This window comes from Engystomops pustulosus, chromosome 7, assembly GCF_040894005.1.
Source record: "Engystomops pustulosus chromosome 7, aEngPut4.maternal, whole genome shotgun sequence".
Classification (NCBI taxonomy): Eukaryota; Metazoa; Chordata; class Amphibia; order Anura; family Leptodactylidae; genus Engystomops; species Engystomops pustulosus.
Window position 1 is genome coordinate 104027350 of NC_092417.1, and position 13254 is coordinate 104040603.

A 13254-nucleotide genomic window follows, 5' to 3' on the forward strand; every position below is an offset into this window, starting at 1 on the left:
GTTAACCCATCCAGTCAGGATTGAACATGTATGTATAGCTCTGATAATTCATGTATATAAGATGTGTGGGACCCTCCCCCCTTTGAGCATTCTCAGCAAGGCGTCTTGGGTGTAAATGCTCCCGGTCAACTGAATAAATCTTACTTTTCCTAGCGACTACGCCTCTGTGAGTGGTATACTACAACAGTAGTTTACAAGTATTCATTAATTTATTAAGGGGAGTTGGATACTTATGTTAAACTTAACCAGGATAAGTATAAAACCGTAGGTCACCCATATTATACTTACCCTATTAAATTAGGTTAGCAGGACTAGGAACTTCTTGTGACACATCCTTGCTGGTTTCTGATGGATGGAGGGGGGGCTGCATGGCATCACAGAAAGTTCTGTTGTGTCATATGACCTGCGGCTCCAAGTAAGCTTTAACATGGGAAGTATAACATGGGTAAAGGTTTTATGCTTACCCGGTTAAAGTTTAGTATAAGTGGCCAACCCATTTTAACTGATAACCCCCTTTAAATTTTCTACAAGTGGAATTTCTAGCAGGAAATTCAGTGTATTTCAGTTACTATACTACAGTTCAATTTCTCTATGGATTCATTTACACAGTATAAGGAAGAGTCTTGTTAAAATCTCATCCACTGTGCTGCTATCTGCCATGTGTGATTGTACCCTAAGTCTCGAGAGGGTGTTCTCCAGGGCAAACAAGAAATGTTCTAGTGTAGAGAGATTTGTCCATTTGGCAAACGTCTTTACTGCACATTTGCTAACATCTAATGATACCACAGCAGCAGATCTACTAACTAGAGTGTTATTACTGTATTTTAAGACATAATTGCCTCTTTTTATAATTATGATATCGTTATTGTTATTACTGATGAATACATTGACCATGGGATGTGTATAGTAAGTTGACCAAAGGTTAAAAGTGCTTAGGGTTATTTTTCTGCTGGATCCATTAGTGCTTTAGTGTCTTATATTTCTTATAGTAACAGCTGTCACATACTTTGTTGTTGTTTGTAGCACATTGCAGGAAGTTTGGCTTTGTTGTGAAAATTAAAAGGAGACTGACTCAAGGCAATTTTGAGTCACTACTAGTCACTGTTTGTGTTGTGTGATGCTTTATAAAGAGGCTGTAAATATAATATGAACCATGTTTTAGAAACAGTTTAGCTAATTTGTTGTCCCTTTTTCCTTCTGTGTGGGTACTGATCCTTGAAGACTTAGAGGGACCCACATATTATATATTTTTGAACCAGCTAATGCTAATAAAACAATTAAAAATCTGTGGAATTATTCAGATGCACGACACAGGCATATTTTAAAATTAACATGCCAAAGGCTATTGGAACCTGTCATCATGTAAAAATGGCTATCCTTTAATTCAATCTACTGTGTCAGACTTGTTCTAGATTTCAGCTTCAACCTGCCCCAGTATTCTGACACAGGCTATAGTACATACAGCAGGCCAGGTCATCCCAGCTGTGGCCTGCTGAGATCTCTGCACTGGATGCATCTGTGGCACACAACTTTGAGTGACAGGTTCACTATCCAATCAGAAACACACTACAGCCATCACTCAGCGGTAGGAGAGTCTGGGGAGTTTTTAGTGCATAGGAACTAGAACTGCATATGAAGGAGCCCAGTATGTTTACACTGCACCTAATCTCCTTCTAGTGGTGTGTAGCGGCCGCCAGCATAGTCACATACATATATTTTATGTCTATGCAGAGGACATGTAGCTCAGAAAAATGGTGATAAAAGTGGAGATTTATTTTAAATCATTCTCATATGTTATACTGATAACTATATAGTTTAGTTTTTCAAGAACATTATCAATTACAGTCAGTCTTAATAATACTGATATATATTGAGAATTTCAGAGGATTCCGGAGACTTCAGGATTAATGAAAATAGTTGGTGCTTACAGTGCTGATTACTGTAATCACAAGGCCACAAAATAGATTGAACCATTTATATAACATTCAGCCATCCCATACTGCTTCATTTCTGAGTGTTGATTGTGGTGGTGCTTTTTCTCTATTGGGTGTCAGGAAAATGTTTATCAGCAAAATCATCTCTATTTGGTCAGTCAGTGTTTATTTGGGATGCCATTGCTTTCTATGTGATGTAAATCAATGCTTTTTACAAGTATATCCATGTCAAACCATTTGGTAATACACATTAACAGAACTGTTATGGGCCCCTGAGGAGAGGAGGCCTATTTCACGTAGAACTTTTTCTCATGTTAGGGTGAGTAGGCATTAAATCTAGCATTGAAGCCTTGAAATAAGCAATTCCTGGCACATTCAGTTTGGCCTGGAGCCGAATTTTGACAAAAAGTAGGAAGAGAAAGAAACGGCGAAAATCGGGAGGACCTGCTCCCAGAATTGCTTTAGGGCCCTGTATACATTGTCACACCTGGTCAGATGCCCCAGATAACCACAAGATATATGCAACCTATTGTACTCTTCAAAGGAGGAGAAAAAGTGAAGCAAAACTATAATATCCAAGTAAGGATAAAATATATATAACAATCTGTATTCACATACATGAATACATGTCACAACACATAAACATGGTTAAAATACATAACTATGTTGCAGAGTTACAATGATAGTACACAGACAAGAGAGCAGCCATGCCCGGACATATGGAGACAATGGGGCAGATTTACTTACCTAGTCCATTCGCAATCCAGCGGCGCGTTCTCTACGGAGGATTCGGGTCCGGCCAGGATTCACTAAGGCAGTTCCTCCAATGTCCACCAGGTGTCGCTGCGGCGCTGAAGTCCATCGGATTGCACTGAAGTACACCAAGCCAGGCCGGGTGCAGGTAAGCGCGTGTCGAGCGACACTTTTTTTTTTTTTTTTAAATGCGGCCGTTTTTCCGAATCCGTAGGGTTTTTTATGGCCACGCCCCCTGATTTCCATCACGTGCATGCCAGCGCCGATGCGCCACAATCCGATCGCGTGCACCAAAATCCCGGGGCAATACAAGGAAAATCGGTGCCAATCGGAAATATTCGGATAACACGTTGTGAAAATGCGAATTGGGCCCTTAGTAAATGACCCCCAATGTGTAATGAATAGTATGGAAGGGATCTGGTGAACGCATAAAGAGTCAAACCCATGGGCTATAATAACCTAGTAGACAATGCCTGCACAGCAAAAGCTTGTGCCATGTAATTTAATCAGGGAATACATGTAAAGAAACCAGTCCTTACTAGGTGTGGAGTGTGGTGAACTTCGATGTCCGGGGATGGCTGCGTCCCCTAGGTATTAAGTCTAGCATAGAAGCAATGAAATAATTCCTGGCACATTCAGTTTGGCCTGGAGTAGAATTGTCCCCTGGGATTTATTATGAAGTCTGAGCCTCCTGATAAATCGGGCGGGTGCCAGGGGGTGGGGATAACATAATTTACTTGTGCACATAACGCCAGTGTCTAATAAATACCCCCCATCTAATGTAGTAATGACCCCAATTCTGGGATATTATACTGAGAGTAACACTGGAGCTCACTGTCGTGTGCTATTTTTGTTGCTGACACACACTTCAATGGGAGCCCGACATGGTGATAGAGGCAGCCATGGCATCTGTCTTGGGTAGGAATAACGCAAGACAGTCAAGATTTAGTGAATGCATCTAGACCAGGGGTGCAAAACCTTTATCGTTCCAAGGACCATATTGTCATACCGCTCAAATTCATGGGGTCACACTATTAACTAGAGGCAAAGCAAATGCAACCCCAGAAACCAAATACTACATTTGTACAATAACGGCTAAATCCCAGAGCAGACTACAATGCAGTGCTCAAACAAAACAATAATAATGCTGAATAAAAAGCAGATTAAAAAAATGAAGATTCCCCCTAGAGTAGGCTTTTAATACTGAAGACCCCAGAGCAGATGTATAACAACGGAGACCTCTTGACAGATGTTTGTAGTAGTGGAGAGCTCCAGACTATAATACTGAAGACCCCAGAGCAGGCTATAATACTGGAGACCCCCGCCCCTTTCTCCGACTACAATACAGGTCTCTGGCAGCATTTTACAGGGAGAGTGGGAGGCTATTTCACGCTCAGGAGGTGAGGGAGGGGCTGTCAGTGTGCAGTGCAGCCTCAGTACAGCTCCGGAGGAAGCAGCTTCCCTGAGGAACCCGTGTAGCCGGTATTATTTGTGAATAACTCACAGGCTGCATGCAGGGGCTCTGATAGACCCAAGTATTGTGCCCTGCCTTTTGCCAGACATTTACTCTTATTTACTCTGCTGCACAGTGCCTACCCTAGCCTAGGTGTGGTCCCCCCTAGTCTGACAGCAAGATTCCACCAGGGGTGGTCCCCACTCCTTACACAGCATTGCTACTTTTGGTTACTTACTGAGGTAGTATCCAAATGGAGAATTTGTGAGGTCAATAGGACAGAATGAAATTATTACACCCTTCAGAGGGTATAATCAGTTTGGAAATCATATTGGGATAAAAGAGCAGTGTTCACTATTCAGAATCACAATATTGACCCTTGGGAATGGTTACAGAGATATCTTTCACTAAGGAGGGCTCATCTATTACTGCATGACTCATAACACATTGGGGGTCATTTACTAAGGGCCCAATTCACGTTTTCCTGACGTGTTACCCGAATATTTCCGATTTGCGCCGATTTCCCCTGAATTGCCCTGGGTTTTTGGCGCACGAGATCGGATTGTGGCACATCGGCGCAGGCATGCACGCGGCGGAAATCGGGGGGGGGGGGGGGCGTGGCCGAACGAAAACCCGGCGGATTTGGAAAAACCGCTGCATTTAAAACAAAAAATCTGTCGCGGAGCTTGCACTTACCTTCACTCCGGGAACTCCGTCACGTTCCGATGCTTTTCAGTGCAGCAGTGCCACCTGGTGGACGTCGGAGGAGCTACCTTAATGGATCGCGAATGGGCCGGGTAAGTAAATCTGCCCCATTCATTTAAATAGGCATTTTTAAATGTGGTCTGAGATTTGCTGCCCATGCAGTCAGCTCACACCTGAACAAGTGGTATGCAGACGTGAACAACTTTCATGCACATGAGGGTTTACTGCCAGTTTTAACTTATTATAATTGATTGTTGCAGGTGAAATGGGGTTAGGCTTATTGTAAATCAATATGCAAGTAAAGTAAAATTCCTTTACTCTGGCTACCACTAATATAAAACATATGATGTGTTGGTTGCACATGATAAATATAATCTAATATTTCACAAAACCAGAAACCAAAGTAGACGCCTCTTATTTAACATCCAAAAAGCACAGGTTATGTACTTATATTTTTTGCTTTCATCTTGGAGCTTTTTATATACCTTGTTATCACTGTCCTTTGTGATCAATTAAAATGTCAGAATAAAGGAATATCATTAGAACCATCATTTTTATATTTTAAGTCTATTTCACTATGTTCCTTTTAATGATATAGTATATCCATGACATTACTTAAAAAAAACATTGAATGAAAATTGATTTTTTTTTTTCAAAAATGTCACTGATTGTTCCAGCCTAAAAGGAGCAGGACTTATAGAAAGCCCAACCATAAATAGACTTTCCTGCCTTGTCGAGGGCATTCCTGGACAAGACTGAGATTTATGATTTTATCAAAAAGTTTGGGCTGCATTTTTTGAGCTGAATCCTATGTATTATTGTTATATACTGTTTCAAGCTATTTTGCAGATGATATTATAAGTACATTTTTAGTTGAATTGCAAAATGTTATGATACTTAGTAGAATTGTAGGATTGCATATATAAATGGAAGCCCATAGATAAAATGGATAGGCTGTTTTATTCCTAGTGTGGGGATGACTCTAGTGCTCCTTTATTCAGAAATAAGAGAAAAAAGTTGTAAGATTTACATTAGCAGCAACTGCTCTGGATGCTTTAGAACACCAACACTATGTTACTATGTCTGTGCTGTTTACTGCAGAAAGAACTGATTATGCTGCATAGTTGGTGTGTAATGCAGCTCCCCTGCTTCCAGACGGAGTGTGGCATGGTAAAGGGGGGGTTACTTCTTGGGAAAAGAAGCATTGTGTTGATGCACCAACATTTTGCCTAAACACAGTCAACTTATAGGAGGTGTAAAGTTAGACTACACAAACTATACTGTGCCAGGTTTATCAATCAGCTTCAGGCACTTTAATAAATATGGCAAAACATATTTAGTCTAAATTTACATAAATCTGGAAAATAATATTTAGTCTTACTTTACACTGTCTGACTATAAGACATTTTTGATAAATCTGTCCGATTTGTTTTAAATTATGAATGTATTCATCATCCTTTATGAAAACTATAGCATCCAGCTGGATAGCTAAAATTTATTGTATAGGTTTATGGACGTAAGATATATAAAGTTCCATTATGCATCATTATTATATGTCCAATTTTTATATGATAACACAGTGGGGGAGATTTATCAAGCTACCTAACAGTAAGAATGTGCTTAGTTGCCAATGGCAACCAATCACAGCTCAGCTTCCGTTTTACCAGTGCTCATGTATATTTTAAATGGGAGCTGTGATCGGTTACCATGGGTAAAAGAGTTTTACAAAAGAAACAAAATTTGGGCATTGACGCGTCGTAGATATGGTGCACAATGCACAGCAAACTAAAAAAAATCATCAAAATAACTGACGGAAAGTCAATTATAAATGCTCCCCTTATAGAGTAGCAGGTTTGGCACTATTTTGCTTATATTCATACAGCTAGAGGGTAACTGAAAAATTGGAGATTTTTCACTTTGCTGCCTTAGAGAAGGGACATCAATCCTTTTGATAGAGATAAATAAGACAAGTTGTATTCATGTGTATATAAATAAAATAATGCATTATACTAATTTCTATATGTTTTTTTCTCAGCTTCATTCAGATGTTGATTCTGGGGATGGGAATATTAAGTACATACTCTCAGGGGAAGGAGCAGGGACCATTTTCGTTATTGATGACAAATCAGGGAACATTCATGCAACAAAAACCTTGGACCGGGAAGAAAGAGCTCAGTATACATTAATGGCACAAGCAGTTGACCGGGAAACAAATAAACCTCTGGAACCACCTTCAGAATTCATTGTGAAGGTCCAGGACATCAATGATAATCCTCCAGAATTTTTACAAGAAAACTATCATGCAGATGTTCCAGAGATGTCTAGCGTGGGTAAGTGCTTCCTCAAACCCTTCACCTATGTCAATACTATTTGTGAAGATGTCACAATTTTTTGTAAAAATCATTATATATACATATATATATTTATAAAAAGTTATATAACTATCTAATCATATCACACAACTTATCATTTAATGAATATGAGTTAAATCATGTGTTATACTGTACTTTAGAGCTGCAAACACAATCCTGAAGATTATTCTAAAAACTCTCAGACCCATCTCCAACAATTTAGCTAATATGTTATAAGCATGTTCAGTAAATCGCCTGGGTTCTATACTTTGTAAGGTGCATTATTACAAAAGTTGTGTATGTGGAGGAAATCATATGGGACTTCAGCTATGAAGCATGAAGAAATGTAAATTTAAGTTGTACCACTCACACCACAAAGTGGAAAAACTGATATTGTGAACTCATATATGGCCCCTCTCCACTTGAACATGTACGGTACATCACAAGCTGAAATACATATTATTGGACCTTTGCATGAGGGTGCCCATATACAGTGCATCCCAGATGTGGTATTACTTCCATGAGAATTGTGGAGGAGGCCCTGGATACAATCATGCTGTGCATCCTTCATTTATCACTATTCTGCGCCAACTAGTCTGACTGCCAGGCCCGCAGCCTATGCGGCTGCTACAATGGTAGTAATGCCCATTCTTATAAGTAGAGAAGAGAAAATCTTTGTGTTCTATTTGCTTCAATTCTTGCCACAAAAAACATCTAAAATGATTTGGTTCTGTCTTCTATAGGTACATCAGTAATACAGGTTACAGCATCTGATGCAGATGATCCTACTTATGGTAACAGTGCGAAGCTTGTCTACAGTATTCTTGAAGGGCAACCATATTTTTCAGTGGAAGCACAAACAGGTAAATTTAATTGTGTAATTTGTTTCAGTTGTTAGAATTTCTTAGTAATTCAAAATGTAACAAGCACAGGACTTTATTAAAGAGAACCTGCAATGCAAATTAACCCACCTTAAATAATTACTTCATGAATATATGATTAAATAGTATTGCTCTTATTCCGCCATAGTTCCTCTCCATTGCTGCAATGTTAAAAAAAATCAGTTTGTAAACTTATATACAAATATAATGCATATTATTTTTTTCTTGCTTTGCCCTGCATCCATGTCCCTGGTTGACAGGTCTCACTTCTAGGACATGCTACTGTATGGAACTTAGGGATCATCTGCCAATATTCAACTACAGATAGATAAATCTTTGTTTTCTTATTATCTAGGATAGAAAAAATGGTGTCAAACGGTATCACACTGCCTTGCATGAATGTTGAAAGAGAGTTATGTTACATCATTAAGCACTTCATGTGACATGGCCAGGGTGATGTCATAATATTTACACATTAACTTTAACATCTACCTCAGGTATGTTTCTGAACACATGAAATCACAGCCTGTATCCTTGGAGGCTGTGAATTCGTGTGATCAGATACATAAGTTAAATGTTACTGGATAAATTACTTTAAAATGCATCACCTTGGTCACACAACATGAAGTGCTGAATGCTAGAAGACATATATTATAGGGAGAAGTAGACAGGAAGGGTTGGCAGAGCAGGACATGCCCACTCTGATGCCAGGTAAGAAAACATAAAGTTGATTTTATGGGGATGTGAGGGAAACAATTTTAAGCAAAAAGAAGGGTGTAATTTACCATATTTTTCGGACTATAAGACTCACAAAAAATCCTTTGATTTTCTCAGAAATCAAATGTGTGCCTTATAGTCCAGTGCGCCTTACTTACAGACAACAGCTGCCTTGAACTGTGCACAGGTCTGCCATCTGCTGGTCATTCATCCTTATAATCAGGTGCGCCTTATAGTCCAGTGTGCCTTATATGTGAACCTAGACATTTTAGTAGGCATTTATTGATGGTGCGCCTTATAATCCGGTGCGCCTTATAGTCCAAAAATACTGTAGTCAATCCAGCTCTATGTAAACCTGTCACTAACTGAATTTGTGAAAAATGCGTTGACAGGTTTCTTTTAAAGGAGATAGATAGATAGAAAAAGAAAGTCCACAGCAGCACAATGTCGAAAAAGACCCCTAAAAAAGGGGGGTGGGTGCAAAGACTCAGTAGTCCTGGTGGAAGACTTACATGCATATAATTACCGGTATCCAAAAAATGAGGAAGGGTTTATTCCAAAACCAGCGACGTTCCGGTATTTATCACCTTTTTCGCTTTTTTCACTTTCATTTTTGGAGTGCTGCCTCATTTTTTGGATAATTATAGATAGATAGATAGGTAGATAGATAGATAGATAGATAGATAGATAGATAGAAAACACAAAAAGAATTCAGCTACACCAGTATAAGAAAAATCGGCTTCTCTACCTTATGGTTTATTAATTCCATTAATAGTAGTAATCAAAAACTGTGGCACGTCAAAATGTTGTGAAAAAACGGAATATATTCCATTATTTCACTACATTTTGGTGTGCCACCGTTTTTGATTACTAGATAGATAGATTGATAGAGATATATAGGTAGTTTGCACTTTTAGATAAAAAAAAATCAAAAATTCCCTAAAAAATTTGTTTTCTATTATATATCCCATTATGTTTTGGAGAAATAAAGATTTACAAAAATGAATTTGCAGTTAGGGAGAAGTTGATGATCGGTCCTCTCTGTACACTGACAAAAGCTTTATGCATACTCTAGGTCGTTCTATTTTTGTTGCATTAAGCACTACCTACAATACAGCACACAATGGAAGGCTTTTGTAGTGGTTGAATAAAAATGTTTTGGTAGAGTAGTCCCGTCTCTAGGTCTAATGCTTGTTACCATGACGATCTGACCTTAAAATAATAGTTACGGTCAGGGTAAAAAATTTCAAGATTGCCTACTTCTTCATTATCTAGAAAGGTTTAACATCTGCGAGTGGACAGGACCAAAAATCTTTTTTTTTTCTTTTTACTGTTTTATACTTATCCAACTATTAAAATGTATAGAGATATCTGGATAACACTTCTAATTGACAGTAAATAAATTCGATGTGAAATATTACAAATCAGCAACTGTGAGAGTGTTCTGTTTTTTTACTTCATGTTCACACATATTTTGCTTTGTAGCAACTTCTATCATTATGATTTATTTATCATTAATGTTGATTTTCTAACAACAAGATATTTCACTGCTCTATAGAGAAATTATCACTAGTGCTATTTTCCATTTGTGCTCATGGTCTGGTTTCCCTACTTCAGAGAAAGACATTTAACCCCTTCCCGACATTTGATGAAATAGTACTGCATGGCGGGAGGTGCGTTCCCGCAAAATGCAGTATTATTACGTCAAGCTTCTGGCCCCGGCTCCTGAACGGAGCCGGGGCCAGAAGCTGCGGGTGTCAGCTATATATTATAGCCGACACCTGCCTCTAACACCCGCGATCGGAGATTTCTCCGATCGCGGGTGTTAACCCCTAACACGCCGCGGTCGCGCTGACCGCAGCGTGTTAGAGGCATTTAAAGCCTAGTAAAAGTGAATCGGACCCCCCCGCGGCGCTTACCGGGGGGGTCCGCTCCTCCGATCGCAGCCCCGGGACTGCCGGTGCCCGGGGCTGCGCGATCTTCATCCGGAAGCCGGGTCCCTGCCTTCTGGCAGGACCCGGCTGTAAGACACTGGGCATGCGCAGCATGCTCAGTGTCTTACATTACACAGTGCAATACATCTGTATTGCACTGTGTAACCTGTAAAATAGCTTGAACAAGTGATCAGAAGATCACTTGTTCAAGCTTAGATGTCATTAACTGTAAAAAAAGTAAAAAAAATAAATAAAGGTTTTTTTAAAATAAAAATAAATAATAAAAGAAAGTGAAAGTCCCCCCAAACACCACATTTCCCTGTACACAAGTAATAAAGTATAAAAAACACTAAATCACAAAAAAACCCCACTTATTTGGTATCGCTGCGTCCGTAACAATCTGTACAATAAATCCTAAACATAATTGGACCCCCTCGGTGGACGTGGTAAAAAAAAAACCCCAAAAACTTGCCAAAAATTAAAACTTTTTATCAAATTGCTTTACAAAAAATGTTCTAAAAAGTTATCCGAAAAAGTTACAAGCACCAAAATGATACCAGTGAAAAGAACAACTTGTCACGCAAAAAATAAGCTTACAACCAGCTGCGTCAACCAAAAAATACTATAGTTATGCTGCTATAAAAATGGAAATACTAAAACAAATGCAATTTTTTCTATTCTAGTTTTCCTTCAATAAAATTGGACAAATATAAAATAAACTATATAAATGAGGTATCACCGTAATCGTAGTGATCCGTAGAATAAAGATAATATATTATTGTTATGCTACAGTGAACACCCCCCCAAAAAAATGCTAAAAATTCAAAACAAGAATTGATGATTTTATTTTCCTCCACACGTAAAAAGTTAATAAAATTGCTTCAATAAGCTAAAAACCCACTAAAATGAAGGTTTTTTTTACAGTGCATCTCGTCTCGCAAAAAATAAGCCCTTATGTATCTAAATTGCTTAAAAAATAAATAAAGATTGTATAGCCTATTCCCAACGAGCGTTGTTATAGAACGGTGCGGCGGGTAGTGACTTGCTAACACGGTTCATACAGTGATCGGGGCAAGATGGCGGCTGTTCCTGACGTCCATCCATCCTGCCCCATGGAACAGAAGGGTTACGTCCCCCCCACAAGATCGCTGCTACTGGCTCATCAATTCAGACGAGCCAATAGCAGCGAATTTACTTATGACGTCAGTAATACCGATCACCATGTCTGTAGACACGGTGATCGGGGCAGGGTGGCGGCTGTTCCTGACAGCCACCAATTTTGCCTTGCGGTCCAGAGGGGTTTTGTTGCCCCCCTCTGTCCATGTTTGCCGCTATTGGTTGGTCGATTTGGTCCAGCCAAAAGCAGCAATATTCGTCACAATGGGCATCGCTAGGGTGAATAAGAGCAACACTTGGCGATAATTTCCGTACGAAAAACCACGATTTGGTACTAAAGTGCTGGCCGTGTACATTGTACAGATTATGGTGTACAACTCTTACGAGCTGTTCCAATGTGCAGGTCCTGCCGTATCATTTCTCCGTTTTCAAGAGGAAGATATTAGGAAACTAATATTGGGACAAGAAGGACGGGCCCCAGTACCTCTGGTTTAGATGTTCCTGTGTTTTGCCAGGACAGCATTTTCCCGGTGAATTCTGCTGCTTCTAATGGTAGGACTCAATAAAGAGTCTGTTACAAAAGAGGAGTTAGGATGGACACTATATACTAAGGATGGACACTATATACTACTACGGTAAGAGACCTGCGACAACTCCAGAGTGGCAAAAGTTTAGTTGGTCCCTTGGTATATTCTACCTCCTTATACACAACACATTCACAATTCACGCCCAACCTGTTGTGAATTAATTTCGGTAAAATGAATAATTGTAACAACTATTATGTCCCGTTGCTCCCTATACCCCTCCATTATTTCATAAGGGGCGCCACATAACTGGCACTGAACTTTCCAGAAATAATTGCAATTTCCATCTCGGACTCCATTGCACATGATATTTGGAAACCACCTATATGTTCAAAATGCTCATTTCACCACGTGTATTACACTACACCACATATTACACATTGCTAAATTCCCCAAGGGGTGTACATTCAACAATTAGGGTCACTTTTCGGGTTTTCCTCTGTTTTGGTACCACTACGGCTCTCCAAATGTATCCTGACACATATGAAGGATTTCTGTCAAATTTGGCCTCTAAAAGACAAACATCCCTCTTTTCCTCTACTGTGCGCCCATAAAGCATTTTATATGCACATGTGGGGTACTTCTACACTCGGGAGAAATAGTTTTACATCTTTTTTGGGGTTATTTAATATATTATCCCTTGTGGCTTACAAAAATTAGGGGTAAAGTGACATTTATAGGAAAATTTTCACCTTTTTAATGTTTAGGGCCTAATTGGATCATTCACCTGTAGGGGCAAATACACATATATTACACATTGCAAAATTCTCTAAGGGGTGTGCATTCAAAAATTAGGGTCACTTTTCGGATTCTTATCTGTTTTATA

The 13254-nt window shown here is 39.3% G+C and overlaps 1 protein-coding gene across 1 annotated transcript in view; it reads left to right on the forward strand.

The window, feature by feature from the left end:
• The window catches only part of CDH11 (cadherin 11), a 98562-nt gene that overhangs the window by 59946 nt on the left and 25362 nt on the right, over nt 1–13254 (forward strand). The window contains exons 3-4 of the mRNA XM_072117491.1: nt 6881–7175; nt 7940–8059. Coding sequence (XP_071973592.1) covers nt 6881–7175; nt 7940–8059 — 415 coding nt within the window. The remainder of the gene's footprint in view (nt 1–6880; nt 7176–7939; nt 8060–13254) is intronic.